The sequence below is a fragment of the Culex quinquefasciatus genome, chromosome 1 (genome assembly GCF_015732765.1).
Source record: "Culex quinquefasciatus strain JHB chromosome 1, VPISU_Cqui_1.0_pri_paternal, whole genome shotgun sequence".
Classification (NCBI taxonomy): Eukaryota; Metazoa; Arthropoda; class Insecta; order Diptera; family Culicidae; genus Culex; species Culex quinquefasciatus.
Window position 1 is genome coordinate 108,471,935 of NC_051861.1, and position 20,721 is coordinate 108,492,655.

General features: G+C 38.0%; 2 protein-coding genes and 1 pseudogene across 6 annotated transcripts in view; 2 read left to right on the top strand and 1 right to left on the bottom strand.

Moving 5' to 3' along the window:
• The window catches only part of LOC6036978 (leucine-rich repeat flightless-interacting protein 2), a 122,689-nt gene extending 112,462 nt beyond the window's left edge, over positions 1 to 10,227 (bottom strand). For 4 of the 5 annotated variants that reach the window (XM_038249403.1, XM_038249404.1, XM_038249405.1 and 1 more), the window contains exon 1: positions 9,369 to 10,227. The gene's annotated coding sequence lies outside the window, so the exon portion shown is untranslated. The remainder of the gene's footprint in view (positions 1 to 9,368) is intronic. The other variant, XM_038249410.1, reaches the window with a different exon arrangement.
• Positions 10,228 to 18,676: 8,449 nt separating this feature from the next.
• Positions 18,677 to 19,223, top strand: LOC119771093 (annotated as a pseudogene).
• Positions 19,224 to 19,475: 252 nt separating this feature from the next.
• On the top strand, positions 19,476 to 19,746 carry LOC119765068 (60S ribosomal protein L7-like). The gene has a single exon (XM_038248179.1). The coding sequence runs from the start codon at positions 19,502 to 19,504 to the stop codon at positions 19,727 to 19,729; it is 228 nt and encodes a 75-aa protein (XP_038104107.1). The 5' UTR covers positions 19,476 to 19,501; the 3' UTR covers positions 19,730 to 19,746.
• Positions 19,747 to 20,721: the final 975 nt, after the last annotated feature.

Genomic DNA, 20,721 nt, shown 5'->3' on the forward strand with positions numbered 1-20,721 from the left:
GTTTGAGTGAGACTTAGAAAACATCAATTTTCCTGTTTTTAAACCTTTGCATTGCAATATCTCAGCAACTAAAGGTCGTATCAACAAAGTCCGAAGAAGCAAAAACCAACCAATATTTCGATTTTTTGAAAAAATCAGTATTGATTAAAAAATTCATAACTCGGTCAATGATTTTTTGCACAACCTGAAAATTTCTGAAAAGTTGGCATTTTATGTCCTCTAAAACATATCAAAAAATAATTCAATTCAATTCGGTTTTATTGGTGAATAATCAAGATACAATGAGTTATTTTGAAGTGCATAACAGAGTTTTGGAGTTCCTTACAGCTGTGTGTTGCATCATAATCCATTTAGGAACAATTATTTCTTTAACTAAGGCACTAGCAAGAGTAAGAAAAACTATAAAAAAACTTACAGAAATTGCAAAGGAAAGGGGATAGAGGAAGAGAAAGCTTAATACTAGATCACAGAAAATTTATCCTTTGTAGATGTGTTTGATCATCAGTTCCCCAAGGGCCAGGAATTGTTCTGCCTTGTTCCGGCAGCTCCGAAACCGCGTCATCATCTCCCCCGCGAGAGCAAAGAACTCCGGCAGGGTGAAGAGATCTTCCCGGTGACTTCTTGCTGGGCCGTACTGCCGCTACCGGCAGCGACCACGCTGGCGAACGAACGCCCCCAACCAGGAGGGAACGCTGAGTTTTCCGCAGGAACCGTACGCTGTCCAGCTGCAGGAACGGCTGCGCTCGTACTTCGCTGAGGAGGGTGGGACGCTTTCTTTTTCTCTTTCCTGCTCCTCGAGGTAGGCCTTGCGCGCGACGCATCCGCGGTAATTGCCGGTATGGTTGCCGTCACAGTTCGCGCACTTTACGCGCGGCTTGGTTTGTTCTGCGTTTTCCCCCAAGTCCGCCTTTCGTGGCAGTGCGCACGCCTCCGAGGTGTGACTCACCGCACTTCACGCAGCGGGGCCGGAGGTTGCAGTTCCGCGAGCCGTGGCCGAATTTCTGGCAACGGTGGCATTGCGCTACGTCCGTTGGGTTCTTGGTGTAAAACCGCCAGTTTACCCAAAAACCGTCCAACGTTTTAGTCCGCCGCAGGTCTTGGATCTTGACGGTGCCGCGGTCGAAGTACAACAGGTACAGTGTGTGTGTACCTGTTACCGTTGTCTTGCGCGAGAGCACTTTAATCTCCCGCGGTTTTATTCCGGCGTCCGAAAGGTGACCCTTCAGGTCGGAGATCGGACGGTCTTGATAACCCTGCAAGACAACCTTAACAGGGGGCTTCTCGGGGTTGAATGTGTAGAAGTTGAAGTTGCTACGCTTCAATTCTTCAAACACCAGGTCAAAATTCTTTTTGGTCAGTGTGATCACTTGCACTGCCGACTTACCGATTTTCAGACAATATCCGAGGCCTTCCAGCAACTCGTCAACATCGTCTGCTAACGTGTCCAAAACAAAAATTGGAGGTGGTCTACGTTCCGCTGGAGAGTTGTTCTTTTTTGACGTCGGCACTTTTTCCGTGCACGACCATCATCGTCGTCGTCGTCGTCGGTAGTGCTGCTACCGTCAGAGTTGTTATTTTCTTCGTCGTCGCTCAGCATCTGGAACTCGTTCCTGATGGGGATGTTGGCGGATGTTGATGTGCCACTGGTCGTGGCACCGGAAGTACCGGAACGGGTTCGCACTGGTGATCTTGGGACATATCCAGGATGTAGTAACTTTTGTCGATGCCTTCAGCGCTGACGCTCCCCTGCGCGATGGCGGCCGACACGGCGCTGGTTTGTTTACCTTTTGCACACGGCCGGTAGACGAACTTCGCGGGTTTTTCGAGGCCGCACTCGAACTGCCACGGCCACGGCCGGCCTTTGGCATGCTGGAGAAGCAAACTCGCGGGTAACCACAATCAATTACGGCGAAAAAATCGAAAAACGATGGAGCACTGAGCACTAGCTGCATGCTCTCGTGCGTACACGGAGGAGCTGATCAAAAATAAAAAAATTAAAAATAGTGTTTTTTTGCAAATCAAATTTTAGTGATAAAAAGTTAAATAAAAAAATCACCAAATTTTTTTACCGTGTATCATTTTTTTCCAGTGTAGTCCGTATCCATACCTACAACTTTGCCGAAGACACCAAATCGATCAAAAAATTCCTTCAAAAGATACAGATTTTTGAATTTTCATACATCATTTTTGTATGGACAGCTGCCAAATTTGTATGGAAAATTATATGGACAAACTAATGATGCAAAATGGCTTCTTTGGGCATATTGAAGGCACCAAAAAAGTTTCAGTCGGATTAAAAAATACAAAAATTAAAATTGAAGAAAAAAGACCGATTTCGTAGAGAATTGCTCAGCTGCCAAATTTGTACGAAAAATTACATGGACAAACTAATGATGCAAAATGGCTTCTTTGGGCATACCGAAGGTACAAAAAAAAGTTTCAGCAGGATTAAAAAAATTAAAGTTAAAAAAAGACCGATTTCGCAGAGAATTGCTCAAATACTAAAACACAAAATAATGAGTGATTTTAACCATTTTAATTTCCATAATATCGCTTGGAAAATTAATCACAAAATTTTTATTATTTAATTAAGAAAATATTGTTAAAAATATTTCATGAAGAAATACACTTTCGGAAATTGGCAAACTACAATTTCTTTTGTAATTGTAGTCTGCCAATTTCCGAAGTATATTTCTTCATGAAATATTTTTAACAATATTTTCTTCAATATTTAAAATTCCTCATGAAATATATTAATATTCTTAAATTGCAAATCAGGATCAGGATCAGGTTATTTAAACCTGTTTTTCAATTCGGGATTATTTTATTTGGTAACCCTAAACCATTCTATACCAACAACAACAAAACACACGCAAACAGAAAAATGATGCGAGAAAACTAGCAATTTTCAATTAACAAACATTGTGTAACTTTTGCCTCCCCATTTTCCTATTTCAAACATAGAGAAACGTGGAAAACAAAATCAAATTTTCAATCTGGATTGCTTTTTCCCTCAACCAGCGCTGATATCAAACCTCAAAAAGGTGGTATCAAAAAGCGAAAATTGAAAAACGAACGCCAAGAAGACTCTAATTATCGGCAGTCTTTTCTGATTGCTTCATCAGAGAAATAAAGCACCAGATTTTTTGTTGTTGTTGGGATTTTTTCCGATGATGATGCGTTAACCCCCGTTGATCATCAACCGATTTCTTGCCAAAAAAAAAGAAGAATCGCACTACGATCTGCGGTTTCGAAACAAAGAATCGTCAAATGGGGGGGGGGTGATTCGGGACAACATTTGGCAATTGGCTCGTGCGTGTGGCGCTCGGGTGATCTGCATTGTTGACCTGTACAGCGGGATTGAGGGTTGGAAATGTTGGGTAAAAAATTGTAATTGATTTTCAAAATTGTTTCTTTTTTTTCAGAAATTCTTCAATCTCCAACTCGACGTCGACGTCTTTGTGCGATGAACGCACACGTCTATAAATAATTGTTGCCGAAATTGCTCTCTTTTTGCCACACTACTGCTACGTACAGTACACACGCTAAATTGTGTCTAATCATTTTGACCATCGAGTCACGTGGGGTTTTCCCATCATCGCCGAGCCACCACCACGGGACGATGAAACTGATGAATGCAAAAAAAAAAAAAACAAACGACAACAAAATCTCAAAAAATGTTAAATGCTTTGCCTGCGAGGAGAACCGAAAGTCTCTCCCGCGAATATCTCGGGTTGAGTTGACCGCACCGAAGTCGACGGATTGACCGGTTGGTTTCGTTTTAGTTTTTTTTTGTGTAAGACCTGGGGGCGTCCCAGCAGTCACACGCGACACGTAAGATGACGATTTTGGTTGGATGCTGGCGCAGGGTTTGATGTTTAGTTTTGTGTATTTCATGTTTCCTGATCATAGGCTTCGTATGAATGCACTGAAAAGATAAAACACCATGATTGCTAACAGTGGCCACCAACGGCGCCCGCCATGTCAGTTTGTAGATCTCAATTGTAAGGGACAGGAATGTTAGCCTCTGAACGAAAAGCTATTTAGCAATACTCCACCAAAACCGGAATGAATTTTACCACGCTGCTAGGAAGCCTAATATAAAAGTAAAAATATTTAATGAAGGAAAATATTAAAAAAAACTGAGTTTGATTTTAAGTCAAATTTTCAATAACTGCCAAAAAAATTTTTTTTTTCGAGAATATTTATTTTTCCCGCATTCAGGAGGTCATTTTGAGCAACTTTTGTTCTGCGAAAAACTTTACTTCTCTTGTTTTATGTTTTTCTTGTTTTATTTTTGTATTTTAATTCGCATTTATCCTGTTCAGTTTATGTTTGTTTTTGGTAGTATTTGGCCTTTTCTACCACCTAATATAATTACATTTTGCCTATCTAATTTTTTCACGTTTTTACATTTACTTTTTCAATTCATTGCATGTTTTTCACATTTTCTCCTATAGAATGGCACCATCATCATTTAAATTGCAAAAAAATGCGTAGAGGCATAGTCTGGGGCACTACAAAAATTACTGCATACTTCTTTTTACTGAAAATATAGGAAATGTTAGTAAAAAACACAGCCAAAGTTGACCCCCAAAAAAATTACATTTTCAAAAACATTGAAAAAGTCACATAAAACAAGTTAAAATTCCAACCCTGAAATTATCTAAAATTTTAAGTGTTCTTCTTTCCAATGCTTTTTAAAGATCCAAAATCGGTTGGAAAATTGATTTTTGGCGATTTTATAGATCGAAGCCCGTCTAAAGGCGGGGTTAGGTTGTAGAGGGTTAAGGGGTTAAATACATGTTAATCGACAAAAAAGTCAGAGGTTGATGTGAGCACACAACTAATTTTTTTAAATCTGTTTTCAGGGCATTAAAATATATATTTTCATCTATTATCAAAACAAATTTGAAGACATTTGGTTGTATCATTGCCGAGATATAGCTATTTGAATTTAGCAGTTTAAAAAAACGGGTGCCACGATATCTTAATACTGCCTTGACCAAATCGGCTCAAAATTTTGGTGAAGGCTTGTTAAACCGGTCCTGTGTGCATGACAAAGGCCGATTTTCAAAAAACATACTTAAAAAAAAGATAAAAATATTGTTGTGTTTTTCATTTTAAAAAAAATCGTTTGACCCTTTTAAAATGTTAGTCTTGGTTTAAAAAATTTCAAAATATTTCACGAATTTTTCATGTTTTTTGTTTTGGTGCGATTAACAAAACTTCAATTTTCGTGTTTCTTTTTCTTGAAGCGGCTCTATCTCAGCAACCCGAGGTCCAATCTTCAATGTCCCTCAGACAATTTTATAGCAAATTTTCTGAACTTTAAAAAAAAAAAATATTTTCAGAAATGGTCACTCATGGTCACTATTTTAAAAAATTGAAAAACTGCAAATATTTCGCTTAAATCAAACTTTCGGTTTTCCAAAAACCACTATTTTTTCAAAAATTCATAACTCGGCGGCAGATTTTTTGACCATGTTTCTCTATGGCTCAAAAGTTGCGGGTTTTTGTCCCCTAAAACATATCAAAAAATCTCGAAAATCAAAAAATCCGTATTTTGGGAAATTGAGTTTTAGTAAAAAAAAAAGTTGATTAAAAAATCTGCAATTTTTTCCGTGTACCTATTTTTTTCTCAATAGTCCTCAACAATACCTACAACTTTGCCGAAGACACCAAATTGATCAGAAAATTCACTCAAAAGTTACAGCTGTTTGAATATTTACATACCATTTTTGTATGGACAGCTGCCAAAATTGTATGGAGACTTGTATGGGTGAACCAATGACGCAAAATAGCTTATTTGGTCATAGGGAAGGCAAAGTCAAATAAAAAAATACAAAAAAATAAAAATGGTCGAAATCGGCCGATTTCGTAGAGAGTTGCTCTAAATCGTCAAATTTCCAATAATAACATTTTTAAAGAGAAAAAAGTGAATTATTTTTCAAATTTAATTGGATTTTTTAAACAAATTTAATTTTTTAAGTGCATTTGAAATATTTTTCACCAACTTTTTTGTGTTAGTTTTTGTAAAAAAAAGTTGATTAAAATGGATTAAAAAAATGTATTGTGTAAAATTTATTCTGTAAAAATCTGTAGTTCCCAAATCCAAAATTTGTAAAAAAAAAGAAAAATCAAAAGACTATATCTGTAAGAAAATAAATATGTAATCGCCATCAAGTTTGTTAATCGAAAGAATTATCGTCGGGACGATAACGATAACACTGACCTACAAAAAAATGCCATAAATGACCGCGCAGGTTCAACTCGAGGGGAAGCATGAATTTTAGGGCCTGCGCAACAATTTTGTTGGTCGGTGTAATGTATCGTTATTTCGATAATTCTATCGGCGATAATCTTATCGCATAAATTCTAAAATTTTCACAAAAAACCGTATTTTTTCTAAAATACTCATTTTTTCATAATTCGTAATATGTTGTTTTCACTGTTTTAGAGTATTTTGAACGAAATACTAAAATTTTATTTGAAATTTCGAGAAAATACCGTATTTTCTCGAAAATACTAAAATTTTTATAATTCGCATTATGGGTACCAAACGATTTGAAATTTTGCATGTATTTAAATGCTTTAGAGTTTTTTTCATGAAATACTAAAATTTTCACAAAATACCTTATTTTTTCTAAAATACTCATTTTTTCATAATTCGCAATATCAAACGATTCGAAATGTTGCATACATTTTCACTGTTTTAGAGTATTTTGAACGAAATACCAAAAAAATATTTCAAATTTCGAGAAAATACCGTATTTTCTCGAAAATACTTAAATTTTTATAATTCGCATTATGGGTATCAAACGATTTGAAATTTTGCATGCATTGTAACTGTTTTGGATTTTTTTTTTCATGCAATACAAAAAATTTCACAAAATACCGTATTTTTTCTAAAATACTCATTATTTCATAATTCGCAATATGGGTATCAAACGATTCGAAATTGTGCATATATTTTCACTGTTTTAGAGTATCTTGGACGAAATACTAAAATTTTATTTCAAATTTCGAGAAAATATCGTATTTTCTCGAAAATACTTAAATTTTTACAATTCGCATTATGGGTACCAAACGATTTGAAATTTTGCATGTATTTAAGTGTTTTAGAGTTTTTTTTTAATGAAATACTAAAATTTTCACAAAATACCGTATTTTTTCTAAAATACTCATTATTTAATAATTCGCAATATGGGTATCAAACGATTCGAAATTGTGCATACATTTTCACTGTTTTAGATTATTTTGAACGAAATACTAAAATTTTAATTCAAATTTCGAAAAAATACCGTATTTTCTCGAAAATACTTAAATTTTTATGATTCGCAATATGGGTATCAAACGATTTGAAATTTTGCATTCATTTTAACTGTTTTGGAGTTTTTTGAATGAAATACTTGAATTTTCACAAAATACCGTATTTTTTCTAAAATACTATTTTTTTTTCATAATTCGTAATATGGGTATCAAACGATTCGAAATTGTGCATACATTTTCGCTGTTTTAGAGTATTTTGAACCAAATACTAAAATTTTATTTCAAGTTTCGAGAAAATACGGTATTTTGTGAAATTTTTAGTATTTCATGAAAAAAAAACTCTAAAACAACGAAAACGCATGCTAAATTTTTAATTGTTTGATACCCATAATGCAAATCATAAAAATTAGAGTACTTAAAAAAACTGTATTTTGTGATTATGATGGTCCCTTAATTTAATCCATTTTAGTTTTTAAGAATTTTAGTTTAGAACCATTTTAAGCATTTTACATGTAGTGATTATATTTTCATTTCAATTTTCAGTCATTGTCCCAAAAGTGAAGGACACCATCTACTCCCCTAAGGCGATTTTTTCAAATTTTCAAGTTCGATTTATAAACTTGCCGAAAATGCATTTTGAACATCTGGGCAAATATGGATTTGTTTGTTTCTAAACAGAGCTTTTTAGGTTTAAAAATTATTAGTTTTTTAGCTTTTTGGCGTTTTAGTTTTTGATTGTCATTATTGTAGTTTTTTTTTGTTGTTTTTTAAAGTTTTAGTTTTTTTTATTTATTTTTTTTTAGCTTTTTGTGATTTAGTATTTAGTTTGTGAAGTTTTTCAGTTATTTTAGCTTTTTAGTGTTTAAGATTTTTCAATTGAAAATTTATAGTTTTTAACATTGTAGGTTTTAAGTGTTTAAAGTTTAAAGTTTTTAAGTGTTTCAGTTTTTGATTTTTGAAATATTTTGAATTCCAAAAACCAGGTGGATATTTTAGGGGGGGGGGACTTTTTTTTGTATGGACCATTGTCCACGATGGTGGGGGGGGGGGGGTTTGAATTTCAAAAAAGTGCTGTATTAATAACTTACTATTTGAGTTTCTTAGTTTTTTAGGTGTTAAGTTTTTTTTTATTTTTTTTTTGTTGATAGGGACCATCCATAAACCACGTGGACACTTCAGGGGGGGGGATGGCGATTGTCCACGATTCATGAAAAAAAGATTTTTTATATATGAAAAATTGTCAACGAAGGGGGGGGGGGGTGTTAACGGATTCCCAAAAAAGTGTCCACGTGGTTTATGGATGGTCCCTTGGTTTTTTTTGGGTTTTTTTTTTCTTTTAGTTTATTAGCTTTTTTTTATTTTAAATTTTTAGTTTTTAGCTTTAAAGTGAACTTATTTCAAGAAGTATATCAGTTTGTTTTTGCATTTGGGTTTTCAAGTGTTTCAGTTTTTTAGATTTATTTTTTTAGTTTTTTAGTGTTTTACTTTTTGAAGTTTTTAATTTTTTATTAAGTTTAAAAAACTTTGTTTTGCTCGTAATTTTAGATTTATAGTTTTTTAGGTATTTCAGTATTAGAGGTTTTTAAGTTTTTTTTTTTTAATTTTTTTTCACATTTCGATAGAATTTTTTTGTTTTTAAGTTTGTTTTTTTTTACATTTCGATAAAATGGACCACAAACTCCATCATGTTGCATATCAAACTTTATGAAATTGAAAGATTATGGAATGGTCATACCGTTGTTGTCTGACCCAACCTGGCCTAACTCCGGAGCTGGTTTCCGGTGGCTGCTGGTCGACTTCTCCGGAATATATAATAATTTATAAAATAATATTCTATAAAACTAGGACTCGTTTAATAAGAGTTTATTAGAAAGGTATTTCACAAACTATCCAGTTGGTAATCTTGTTGATAACTTGATATTTCAGTCATAATATTTGGTGGTAACCCTATCGTAAGAAACACCTCTATCGAAACAACAGTTCATCAGCAGCAGCACATAGAAGGGAACCGCCACAAAATCATTACGAACAGCCAAGAGCAAGAGTGCGGGGGAGGAAGCAAAATAAAAAAAAATGCAATGCAATCTCCTTCTTACCTGACTGTGAGCTATTCGTCCGTCCGCTGGTTGCGTGCGAACCACCGTTCCGCTGCTCTTCCTCCTTCAACTGGTCGGCCAATTTCCCAGGGGAACACACACGAGTCGTCACTCTTGGCAATCGATTCCGGAACTTCTTTCCGATTTCACGACACTTCCAACGCCCTCTGGCTGTTATTTGAGCCCCGACCGTGGCCACTAGCCGGTGCCAATCTGGCAGGTGCAGGCCGCCGCCGCAACAATCACAACAACAAACCCACCAACACCGTGTCCGTGCACGATCTCAATCGATAAAGGCCCCCGAATCTTCCGCTGTGCCTTCTTCTTACAGCGAGAGATTCTTCTTGGTCGAATTGTTGTTTCTTCTTCCCCCGCGGAACAATTTGGCCTAGCTGCGCTGCTGGCCCCGTTCTTTTCGCTGCCTTGTTCTTGCCAACCACCTCCACCTCCTCCTTCGCTTCCGGGGGTTCTTTGCGCTGCCACCTGGGGATTGGGGCCACCCACGGAACTCCGCACCGGAACTCTCTTCAATTTGAAGAAATCTCGTCACCAAGCAAACTTGCCACTGACCACCGCCGTGGGACGACAATGTCCTCACAGATTCCTTCTTCTTCACGCACACACGCACTGGTTCTTCTGTGGCAATCCGGAACAAGTTCCGGCGAAACGGTTTACGGACTCGCGGCGACGACGACGACGGAGCTAAACCACGGTACACAAAGCCATTTTCCGCAAACGAATAAAAAAAAGGAGGAATATATTTTTCTAAAATCAAAAAAATCTCCGCGCACCAGCCAGCAGCAGCAAAGAGCAAGAGGAGTTGCGGGCAAAAACGATCGACACTGGCCAAGAGCTGGTGCGAGGTTGTGTGGTTGTGGGGAGTGGGGAGGAGAGCGGAACGCAGGAGTGGAGGAATGACGTCAGAATGTGTGAGTGAGAATAAAGTTGGTGAAAAAACCCAACTTTATTCTCACGCACACCACGGCAGGCAACTGGTATAAAGAGCATGGTGACGTTGGTTGAAGAAGGTTGGCTTGGGGTGTGTGGGCAAGAAAATCGTGCACGCTCGTTTTAAACAACTCATTTCATAGATATTTTTACCCACAAATCGTGAACGCTCGTTTTAAACAACTCATTTCATAGATATTTTTACCCACACTTTTTCAAATCCGTCAACTCAGAACTTACGAGGAATCTAGGTACTCTAAAATATGATTATTGAATAAGTTTTTGAAGCTTTCTTTTGATTTGATGATTTGATGCGATAACCAACATAGCTACAAGAATGACCTATGTAGCGGTTGCCTAGAATGGAACACTTCCATTCGAGAAGTTTTTGTTTTTTTTTTCTTTTTTTTTTTTACTCATGGGAGAACTGTAATTCCTACCACTCGAATCCGGTACTCCAATACAGTGGCATACGGCGCTTTCCTTTCAAATCTGTGTAAAACAGTGACGCTGCTAAGATGGCGTCTTTCATGTTCCGAGAACTTGGTAAGTTTTTCGATCTCTTTATCATTTATTATAATTTTGTTTAAATAGTTTTATCTTTCAGATTTTATACATTTCGGCCATAAACGGGGATATGAAAAAGACACGTGATCCTGCTCCTAGAAGACCCATTTCAAGCATCTGATGTCAATGCGAAAGCGACAGTCTCGCCTGCTGCGGAACCAACCTGGCAGCCTGCTCAACCAGGTGGAACGTCGTGTATCCGGACTTATTCCAGTCGAAAACATGTGGACAAACATTCCGCACGGCGTGTTTTCTAGAACAACCTTATTAGGAAAAAATAGTCATCGCCACTTTCAAATGTGTCTTATAGGAAATTTTCTCAGCTTTCCAATGCTTCTAAGAGCGAAATATTTCATCGGGAAATTTCTGAGATATCTCCATTTTAAGTTTTTTGGTTTTAAATTCCTTTATTATTTATTGGAAACTTTATATTGTGGATTTAGCTCGTAGCTGGATTTTCTGGCATCTTCTCACGGTCATTGGAAACGGTTGTGGATAGACCTAGGGGTTCCTAGTTAGAGTGAAAAATTCTAGGGGTTGGACAGAGTAAAAATTTTAACCATTCGTCAATATATTGACGTTGTTTTTGATCTATTGGTCAATATATTGACGAAAAACTTTTCGACCTGCATTTGGACACCTTGGTTTGACAGATGACAGACAAAAACAGCAACCGCATTTTGACAATAGATTTTATTGCCGTTTTCGAGCAATCTGTGGCAATATTCTAAAATTATTGGAAAATAGACCTGCTTATTTTAAAATTGGGTCAACTCCGGCCATCGGAAGAGAGAGCTCGTACCGCATCGTACAATCTGCCGGGTTAAACAGAGTTAAAACGGGAGAATGTTTCAGACCAGCAAGCAAAAAAGCACCTCCAGTACAGCTTGCGAAGGAGAAGGAGGCAGGAACATTGTGGGAAGGATAGGAAAGCGCTCTGCTCTTGACAATAACAATAAATATGGCTATAATTTTCCCTCTTGCGTGGTGAAAAAAGGGGGACACTCATGTCCGGTCCGTTGTCCTTAACCATAACCACTTAAGCTCAACTTTCTCCTCTTCCGCGTCTGTGCCCTCAATTGTAGAACCCGGCGTTTCTCAGACGCATATCGTGGTCGAACTTGACGTGCCGGAACACGCGCAGCTGACGGCCAGAATGAGCTGGCTCAGCGGATCGCAGCTCGTTTCCTTTTCGCACGGAATGCAGAACGGTCCGCACAGGGTCAAGCAAGAGAACGTCCACAGTAGGAGGAAGATCCATAGCAGGAGCAGGATGTAGTTTCCCGGCCAGTGCACAGGATTGGCAAGGTTTCGCCTTGAAGGTGGACAGAAGCGACATGACTTGTACCGGTCTATGTTGGCATGCCGAATTCCGGTCACAGTTAAAATACAAATTACCCTTCACATTTGTTTCTTCAAAAACACCACGTTCATTTTGTTTAATTTTAACTTTCAAAAAGAACACTTTATTTGAGGATTTCATGCCGACTCTTATCGAGGGTTTTAAGCGAAGATGGTGTTCGAATGGTGAACGCCCGAAATGTCAAAATCACGCAGTGGTACCAACATTACGGAACAAGTGTGCCATGGCATGACAGCCACATTTTTTTTCTAATGTTGGTGCTACTGCGCGATTTTGACATTTCGGGCGTTCACCATTCAAACGCCATCTTTGCTTAAAAACCTGGATAGTACAATGACAATTTAAACTAAATGATTGCGTTTCCACGCTCCAAAATATGAACCACTCGGAGACATCTTTCAAGTTGCTCACGTCCCAGATGGAATCGGCGAAGTTGGTTCTGAATAGAGGTGGCCTCCAGTGGATCCTGGTTTGGGCAGGCCATAACCAAAGAGATTTCGTCTTCTTGAGGCCCAACTCAAACCCTCGACGGCCACGGTGGCGGCTTCCTTTACTTCTTGGTAATATCCAGCCTATGAAAGTCCCGCTCGAGGGTATTCTTCAGCTTGGCCAACGAATCCGACTGGTCACGAGCGAGAAGTCTTTCCGGAAGATCGAGTGGTTGATGTTGCCTCAGCGGTAGAACTTGATGGCACCGTCCAGTTGGAATTCGTTAGAGAGATGCAGATTCGTGACGTAGACTTTGTGTTTCTTTTGGTGACAAACCTCCATGATCTTCCGGCTCCAGGGCATCGGAATCCTACGGCAAGTTCGGCAAGAGTGTGCATTTAACGGCAAACGCAAATGGTAAAAATTTCCGTAATTTCACTCCCTGAGTCAGGTGCTTGTGTTGTGTTTACATTTATTTTGACAATTCAACCTGACAACGTTCTTGGATCAAGGTTCCATAATACAAGGTAAGGTCGCGTTAATATATTGACGAAATATAAACATGTTAACCAACTATCGTTAACCTATTGACGGAGTTGTCCGACCCCTAGGAAAAATTCAATTTATAGAAAAATTATGGATTAAAATTTTGCTTTTTCATAACTTCTCCAACATCAGGAATAATTGTTTGAAAATGCTCGCAATTTTTTTATTCGGTCGGAAAAATATTATTTTTCTTGAAAAAACTTTCATTTTTAATCACATGATCACCCCCAATTGGGTCCTAAAATGAAGCTTAGATTGCTGATATTATTGTTTACCGCGATAAAGCTTATTTTTCTGAGTACAACGACCCTTTGTACGATTCCAAAGAGTTTAAAATGGATTTTTAAATCAATTTGGAAAAATTAACCTCGCGGTCCTTCTTGACAGAAAAGTTCCTACTTGACAGCTCGTTCCAAGGGGAACATAGTTGATCCATCGAAAAAATGTTGTCTTGTCAATATGTTTTTTTGCATTAAAATGAAAAAAAGTGAAGAGAAATGGTTTTTAATCGTGTTTTTTACCGTTGTACATAAAAATTTACATAGGGCTTTAGTACCCAATTCTGGCTCGATGACGCCATCATGCGACCGCGTGCTCCGTTTGTTTGTCAACAAAGCTGCAGCTGGATGGTGAGACGAAGTGAGGGGGGAAGAGATTTTGACATTTTTATGCCCGCATCTGGCCCGCCGCCTATTTCGTCGGTCACTGAGTCGCCGGTCGTTTCCAGTCACCGAGTCCAGCTAGGAACTGATCGCACAATACTAACAGTTCAAAAAACTTATCAAATGATGTGTATCATGAGTCATTTACTCATCAAAATGTTTGCACATTTTGATGAGTAAGACAAGAAACAACTTTGTAGAAGGTTGCAAACCGCTAAACATTTTGAAAATTATGTTTTGCCTAAATTTTTGGGATTTATTCGGAAATTAAAATCATAGAACAGTGTAAAAATGTATTTTTTCAAGAATTATTTGATAATTACATATTTTTTATGTACAAATATCACGTGTCTACTCTGATTTAGCTTGTTCAACCGAAACTTTGGCAGGTTTGTGATTGTTAATGGTATTATTCAATTTTAATGAATAAATTTGATATTTTTTTAAGCAAACATTAACCAGGAACATAAATACAAATATGATTTAAAATCGAAAATGTACTACATATTACTGTAGCAAGCTTCAAAAGTCATATTTTCATGAGTATAAAATAAAGATAAAATTTTATAAAATGTTTTCTGTAGAAAATGCACTTAAAAGTAGCAATAAAACTCGAGTCTTCCAATTCAGAATTCTGAAAAAACCGTCACAAACATTTATTTTTGTTTGAACAAAAATTAAATAGTATTTAAACAAAAAAATCTAACAGAAACATTCTTTCCAAACTATTTGAACAAAAATCAAGACATATATATTTTTTTAAGATGAGATTGAAGATGAGAGTCTTATAAACTTCTAAAATATTGCTAATTCCTTGATCATTTAATACAAAAAAAACTGAAACAATCATTTTATACTAATGAAAAGTATTTCTCCTAAAGCTAGCAACAGTAATTTGCAGTATAATTTCGAGTTTAAAACATGTTTTGTATCCATGCAACTAGTTAGTTTTTGATTAAGGAAATATGATGTTTATTCATAAAAATTTTGTAATACCCTATCAATCTCAAAACCGGTAGAAATTCCGGTTGTATCAGCTAATTCCAAGCTGAATCAGAGCAGACCGGTGTTATTTGTACACAACAATTATATAATAATCTATTTGTTCTTGTATAAATAATATTTCAATACGATTTTATTACTTTATTATTTGAACAAATCCCACATATTCAAAAAATCTGTTGAAACTTAATTTTCAAAATGTATAGCAACCTTCTACAAAGTTGTTTCTTGTCTTATTTTGCACATTTTGGTCAGTAAAATACACATGAAACACATCATTTGACAAGTTTCTTGGACTGTTATAGGCAATCAATCGTCAAAATTACCCCCCACTAGAGGGCGCTGAAACTTGGGGTGATGTTTTCATTACAACCTACAGCGAGTAAGTTGGTTTGAAATTTGAAATTGTTTTATTTCATCATAAAATCGACATTAATAGCAAATTATACCATTTTCAGGTAAGAAATAAATAGCTTAATTGATATAAACGAAAATATTTTTGTGATGGCCGATTTAACCTGTTCATTATCTGATTCAAAATTAGGGAATGTTTTAATCAACCAAAACCTAACTAATCAATTAAGAATGTAGATTATTCAAGTGGACTAATAATTTTTAAAATCACCTCTACCATAAAAGCAAAGCTCTGCTTGAAAAATGGTAATTGGAATGATTTTCAAAATTTGCAATCTAACCTCATTCTCGCGTTTTCAATCCGGATCTATGAATTTTCAATGAAAAAGGCAACTTAGCAAAAAAATCAAAAAGTCAATCGATAGAACTTTTTATTTCTTACCTCCTGTTAACTTTATTTTATTCCAAAAGATCAGTTTTCTTTCAAAAGACCTTAAAATAGTTTTCACTCGCCTTTGCACTTATCGCGCAAAAACGTAAACGTAACCTTGCACCGAAGTTCTCCTACTCGAATGTAGGTGGCGAATCGAGTTTTAAGCGTTGGTTTTGGGAGCCTATTTAAAAGTTTTCAATAAATGATCAAGGATTTTTAAAGAAAAAACTTAAAATAGAGATATCTCAGAAATTTCCCGATGAAACATTTCGCTCTTAGAAGCATTGGAAAGCTGAGAAAATTTCCTATAAGACACTTTTGAAAGTAGTGATGACTATTTTTTCTCCTTAAGGTGAAGCCGTTGATCATGTTCGAAGAAAATTGATCATCACTTTAAAATTCTCTATATTGAATTCAATTTAACGAATTTCTTCACCAAAATGAATCAGCATGTGCCGGTTGTTGCCTTCTTGAAGCCGCTGAAAGAATTTTTGGTCTAAATCAAACGTGTTTTAAAATTTATATAATTTTGTGGTACAATCATTGACGTCCTAGTTGGCAATCATTGATTAATGACGATTTCCATAACTTTACAAGGAATGGGATAATCGTTAGCAAAAGGAATCAGCATGTATAGGGCACTATTCTAAACAACTTGAAGGAGCAATTTTGTTAAAATATTAATAGCGACGCAAAATTTATATTTTTGAATGAAAAATCATGGCAATGATGGAAGTCTTCACGTTAAGGTTGCCCAGAAAATACGCCGTGTTCCGCCTTCCAGCCGGTTCCGGCGAGGGGGACGTCACTCCGCGATAACACACTAAAACGCACAAAAACTAGCTCGAAAAGCATCAACGCTACTCATCGTGCCGAGATTTCACATAACGCCACCCTAAAGCAAGTTATCGCAAGTTAACGCGCGTTAAAGCGAGTTAAAGCGACCAGCGTCTGCTCGACTTTTGAACCAGGGAAAGCTATCTTGCAACCTTGCCGTCGAGCAGTTTTTGGTCATGTTTGGCAACTCGGTATTTGTTTTGGTTTTTTTTCAAGCAGTTTTGACAGAAAGAAAAAAACAAAGCAAAAATAGCATCCGGAAAAAAAATCAACGCCCGGAGAAGTTTGCTCCGGTGTGATCGCCCACTCCACCGTCCACAGCGGACGACGCACGTTTTGACGAACGGAAAAGTTAACTTTTCTCCCGGTTTGATGGGTGTAATCGGCGCTTGGATCGGCGGCGGCATCAAGTGGAGTGGATTTTCGCGGAAAATCCTTGCGCAAACTCAAGGAGGAGCGAATTTTTCGGGTAATGTTTTCTAGCAATGCACAGTGGTCCAGATCGCAAAATTAAGTGGAAAATGGATTTTCCGAAAAATGGTTCAGTTTTGGAGCTTTGGTGTCTTCAGAAGAGTTGTTGCATATGGAAAGGGGCAACTTTTGGTTTGGTTGAAAAATAGGGTGGTTCATGATTAGGGTGATTTTGGAAATCTAACTTTACAGGAATATTTTTGGGAATTTTTTTGTCTTCTAGAAAGTTGACGGGCTTGCCAATCCAAGCAACTTTGTCGAAGACACCAAAATTTTATCTCGTAATCTACGCCTTCTACGACCAAATTTATAGAAAGCATCTGAGCAAACCTTCAAAAATCAGTTTTTTTAACGTGGCAATTCAGGGTTAAGTTTTAGAGAAAAGTGGTATTCGGGGCACTTTTAGAGCTCTAAAAAACAAACATTTTTATTATCTGACAAGTTATTTTGGACTTAAGAGTCAAAAGTTACTGCGATTTTAAGGTAAAAAAGATGCAAATTTAAAACTTAAATATCTCGAAAAGGCGCAAGCCAAATTTTAAGCACCAGGTTGCATTTGAAAGAGGAGATCCAGCACTACAAACACTGAAAAAATCCCAGGGGTGTTTTTCTTTAAACTCGAGATATCTTCATTTGAAAAAGTCTGATTTTCAAGGGAAAACCTTATGGGACCACCCTAACGAATTTCGAAAATTGTCCAAATATATGTTTTTCCATGTAATTTTGCCCGCTGAATCTTAATCTGCCCTCAGAATTGACCCAAAGTGTCGAAAAATCGATTTTTGGTCATATTTTGGGTTTCCATGTAAAATTATCATTAAAACCCAAAATATGACCAAAAATCGATTTTTCGACACTTTGGGTCAATTCTGAGGGCAGATTAAGATTCAGCGGGCAAAATTACATGGAAAAACATATATTTGGACAATTTTCGAAATTCGTTAGGGTGGTCCCATAAGGTTTTCCCTTGAAAATCAGACTTTTTCAAATGAAGATATCTCGAGTTTAAAGAAAAACACCCCTGGGATTTTTTCAGCGTTTGTAGTGCTGGATCTCCTCTTTCAAATGCAACCTGGTGCTTAAAATTTGGCTTGCGCCTTTTCGAGATATTTAAGTTTTAAATTTGCATTTTTTTTACCATAAAATCACTGTAACTTTTGACCCTTAAGTCCAAAATGACTTGTCAGATAATAAAAATGTTTGTTTTTTAGAGCTCTAAAAGTGCCCCGAATACCACTTTTCTCTAAAACTTAACCCTGAATTGCCACGTTAAAAAAAATGATTTTTGAAGGTTTGCTCAGATGCTTTCTATAAATTTGGTCGTAGAAGGCGTAGATTACGAGATAAAATTTGTGTCTTCGACAAAGTTGCTTGATTGGCAAGCCCGTCAACTTTCTAGAAGACAAAAAATTCCCAAAATATTCCTGTAAAGTTAGATTTCAAAATCACCCTAATCATGAACCACCCTAATTTTCAACCAAACCAAAAGTTGCCCCTTTCCATATGCAACAACTCTTCTGAAGACACCAAAGCTCCAAAACTGAACCATTTTTCGGAAAATCAATTTTCCACTTAATTTTGCGATCTGGACCACTGTGCAATGTGATAAAGAAATTTTAGTCGTAATTTGTATTGTTTTTTTAGGCCGATAATCAACGCGCCCGGTCCGAAGAGAATGGACAAGATTCTGGTAGGACAAGGCCGCATCGCCGGCCAGGATGAGGTAACCAACGACGAGGTGACGATTTTTAAGGCGGTCGGCGTAGAAAATCCGGTGGCGAAAATCCTCGTGGACATGAGTCGTCGCACCCGCAGACAATCATCGCTGGATGAAGAGCGGCCACGCAGGCGGCACATTCGGTGCTGATTGCCGCGGCTCAGGACAACTTGAAGGATACGAAAAAGTTCCGGGAGGATTTGATAAACATTGCCCGGACGACGCTCAGCTTGAAGATTCTGTTCCAGCACAAGAAGTACTTTGCCAAGCTGGTCGTCGATGCCGTGATGCGGTTGAAGTGATCCAGAGAATTGACCGCGATTCAGTGCAAAAGAAGACCGGCGGTTGATTGAAGGATTCGTTCCTGGACGAGGGTTTCCTGCTGGACAAAAAGTATCAGCCGAAGCGCATGGGAACGCAAAGATCTTGATCGCCATCACGCCGATGGACACGGACAAAATCAAGGTGCTTGGATCGAACATCAAGGTGGACTTGGGTGAAGTTGGTCATTTCCGTTGAAAGCATTAATTTTTATTTGTATGTTTAGGCAACATTTTTTGCTATTTATTGGCAGCAAACTTGGACGTTATTTGTTGTTGTTGAACACTGCTCAACACAGAACACCAGAGAGATGCCCGCTTCAGAAGATTGCTCAGGCCGCCAAAGCGCCGGCTGACAAGAGGGCACGAATGAAAAAAAAACTGCTAGTGGTTCCGGAACCTAAGCTAAAGAAAGTCCGTGCGGGAAGTCTGTTAAAGTGCCACGAAGTACACTAAGAAGTATGCCCACATGTAGCGTGGAGTGATGGAAAAGGCATGCGAGGCCAAGAAGGTCGAAAATATCTACATTCCGACCGGGACGAAGGTTGTCTTCGTCATGCGTGTTCGTAGGTCGATCGGCAGGTTTCTTTATCAAGTGCTGCTGCTGTTTCATCTGAACCAAATTAGCAACCCCAACCTGTACAAGGATACCAACAACATGCTGCGCATTGCCGACTCACACATCACTCACGGCTACCCCTTGCTCAAGTAGATCCGCAGCCTAATCTTCAAACGCGGCTGCGTCAAGCTGCATCCCGACCAAGGACAACTTTGAAACATCCTCCAGCTCGCAGAACGTCCATGCGACGCTAGACGTTTTCAACCAGCTGGGTAATCTTTTTAACCAGCTGGGCATGTGGTACTGGCTGTGTTCAACAAGGGTGGACACTCCAGACTGGACGTTCCCGAGTCCCGAGACCACGTTTCAACCCATCGAAGAGACCATCAACTTGATGCGCAAGAAGGTGGTCCACCCCGTGACATGTACAGCTTGCGTAATGAAGCTTCCGCCCGCGGAAAAAAATCTAGCTGCCGCAGAATATTGACTTGCGCGGACGAGCTCTCCCGATCCAGCTGCACCTGAACCACCTCGACCACAATCTGGCCCGCTGTCTCCTCAGATGTACACAAAAATAATTAAAATTATGAAAAAGATTTTTTAAACAGTTAGGATTTCTTCAACGGAAGATTTATTTCTAAAAGCAAACGCATCACACTATAATTTATCAAAATTTGTTAAATAAATGATTACAGATTTGTTTGTTTGAAAACCTCAACTTTTTGCCGACAACCTTGAGCTGCTCAATTAATGACCACCTTGCCACGGAGGAAGGCCACAACCTGCGAGACGATCCTGTCGCTATATTCCGAGATGAACTCGTTCGTCGGCATGCTTTATGAAGATTCTCCAACCTGGCACAAACTTGGGTTTCATTCACCTTCGCGAGATAGGAGGGGCACTTCATGCTTCACTACGCCTTGCGCTGGCAGTCCGGGAAGCGGTTCTGGTAGTTGCTGCTAGCGCTTGCGTCGTACTGGCTAGGATGGTCGCCCGGCGTAAAGTTGTAGACATGGGTTTTGCTTGAGTCACTCTTGAGTTGAATCTTGCGATGTTGCATCGACCACAATCGATATTTCTTCATGCACGACGGTGTGTTGCCCTTGTTGGCGGAATGTCCGCAGCTTACTTTTCAGCAAAATTAT